This window comes from Penaeus vannamei, chromosome 10, assembly GCF_042767895.1.
Source record: "Penaeus vannamei isolate JL-2024 chromosome 10, ASM4276789v1, whole genome shotgun sequence".
Lineage (NCBI taxonomy): Eukaryota > Metazoa > Arthropoda > Malacostraca > Decapoda > Penaeidae > Penaeus > Penaeus vannamei.
Window position 1 is genome coordinate 46,667,436 of NC_091558.1, and position 2,478 is coordinate 46,669,913.

A 2,478-nucleotide genomic window follows, 5' to 3' on the forward strand; every position below is an offset into this window, starting at 1 on the left:
CAAAGCTCAGGCAAACTGTTCTTTGATCATTATGATAATCTTTTGAAAATCAATGCCTGGCAGCGAATGGTTCCGTGATTAATCTTACAGAATACACTTGTGCTGATGGAGGTTCTGTAACTGAAAGGTCACACAAATTCTGTAGAAATACTTTACTTATGCTGGTTTGTGCAAGGTCAGGAACTCCATTTATAAGTAATGTTTTCTGGATGAATTTCCCAATGGAGGTCACAATATTTAGCAACATTTATTTCTTAATTGTTTTGCTTGCTTGAACTAAACAGTATCTCAGTGATAATCAAAACCTTGATTTTCTATGAAGGGATAAGAGAAAAATTAAGAAGTAAGAGGAGAAATGCCCTTTATTAACGGAGAAACATTTACAAATAGTCTATACGTCTAGTGTCTACAAGATGTCATCATGGCTAAAGGACGGACTACGGACTTAGAAATATTACTTGGTCGGTTGGGATCTCTTATCTAAAAGTCATTGTACTTTTAAAGTTGGGGTAAAGCATCTCTGGACACCTCATTAACCTTTTTTAGTGTTATTTGCATGTCGATTTTATATAAAACTATTTTCTGACGATTAAGACGATTGAACAGACAAAGAAGAAAATATATATATAATTTTTTGTTTGTTAAATAATTCTCCAATAGATAATTCGTTTCAACGTGAATGATGGATGGATAAAATACATATAGAATATGGAACTGACGGAAAACTTCTATTGTTTACACACCGTACTCATCAATATACATTCATAAGACACAAAAGATTAAACATACGAGGCGCGCGGTTGCCTATGATTACCTGCGTCCTCGGTGACCTGTGTATAACATCTTACTCCACTTTGGCGACTTTACCTGCAGAGTCGGGGCGGCTCAGCTCGACAGGGGGAGTTTGGCAAGGGTTCAGAGAGACGAGGAGGTAGATACATCGCAGCAGGGAGAGACTCTCTTTAGCAGGGTGGGCGGAAGAGGAAGGGGAACACTAAGCAAGGAGGGTTACACTCAAGGAGGAGGTAGGTAGGGCCTTGTGCGACCGGGACACAGCGAGAGAAAGGGAGGACGCATTCATCAGCACGGGAGAAGAGGAGACGGAATCCATTTAGCTAAGAAGGGGAGGGAACACAACAGAAGGGGGACTACCTCAACGAAGAGAAAGAGAGAGAGAGAGAGAGAGAATGAAATAAATATCCGAATAGAAGACGGAAGTTGGAGATTCAACAAGGTGATGCCAGGGTCGACGTGATATCCGAAGCCCTGGAAGAATCCCGAGGAAGGACAGGCGGGTGATAGGGCGTCGGGAGGGCGTCCGGGTCCTTGTTGCCTGTGTACTCGTGGGTGAAGGCTGCCAGGAGGCCCCCGAGTGCGGGTCCCACCCAGTACACCTGTCGGGAGGGAAAGAAATTCATCACCTTTAGGCAGGCTCACGGACCGGGGCAACGCTGCGGCTTGTGAGTGTGACTTATTTTGATTGGCTTCGCTGAGGATATTTAAAGCCGAGGGCGCGTTTGTGCTGAGGAATGGGGGAGTGACTGAGGGAGAGAGAGAGAGAGAGAGAGAGAGAGAGAGAGAGAGAGAGAGAGAGAGAGAGAGAGAGAGAGAGAGAGAGAGAGAGAGAGAGAGAGAGAGAGAGAGAGAGAGAGAGAGAGAGAGAGAGAGAGAGAGAGAGAGAGAGAGAGAGAGAGAGAGAGAGAGAGAGAGAGAGAGAGAGACAGACAGACAGACAGACAGACAGACAGAGAGAAAGAGAGAGAGATGGGACAAGGCAGAAACAGATAGACAAGAGATAAACAGATAGACAGATAGACCGATACAGCGAGAGACAGAGATAAACCAGAAGACGCAAGACAGAAGAGAGAGAGAGAGAGAGACGGCGGCAACCAGAACTCACCCAGTGGTAGCTCCAGGCACCGGAGACAGCTGCGATGGCCAAGGAACGAGCAGGATTCAGTCCAATGCCGGTAAACTCAGCCTGCGAGGAAGCGGTGGTCAGCGGGCGGGGCGAGGCGGTCGTGCAGGTGCCATGAGGTGCACGTAGAGTGAATGTACATGTTGCAAGTGTAGATGTAGTGCTGTTATGTAGAGTGAGTGTACATGTTGCAAGCGTAGATGTAGTGCTGTTATGTAGAGTGAGTGTACATGTCGCAAGTGTAGATGTAGTACTGTTATAGTACTATATCTACGTCTACATATGTTGTATAGAGTTGTATGTGTTTATACATTGCATATTAAAGAGATTTAAAAACATGAACACATTCGCATACAAGCAAGAGGTTTCACACACATACACATGCAGAGAAGCACAGCATACACCCCCCCCCCGCTCGCGCACACACACACACAACCACACACACACATACACACAAAGACACACACACACATACACACACACACACACACACACAAATACACACACACACAAGCAAACAAACAATGACACACACACACGCAAACAAACAGTGACACACA

The 2,478-nt window shown here is 45.4% G+C and overlaps 1 protein-coding gene across 2 annotated transcripts in view; it reads right to left on the bottom strand.

Moving 5' to 3' along the window:
* Positions 1–329: 329 nt before the first annotated feature.
* Positions 330–2,478, bottom strand: part of LOC113820227 (lens fiber major intrinsic protein) — a 52,477-nt gene continuing 50,328 nt past the window's right edge. For both annotated transcript variants that reach the window (XM_070126776.1, XM_070126777.1), the window contains exons 7-8: positions 1,901–1,981; positions 330–1,394 (exon numbers count right to left, since the gene is read on the bottom strand). In XM_070126776.1, coding sequence (XP_069982877.1) covers positions 1,227–1,394; positions 1,901–1,981 — 249 coding nt within the window. In that variant the 3' untranslated portion in view covers positions 330–1,226. The remainder of the gene's footprint in view (positions 1,395–1,900; positions 1,982–2,478) is intronic.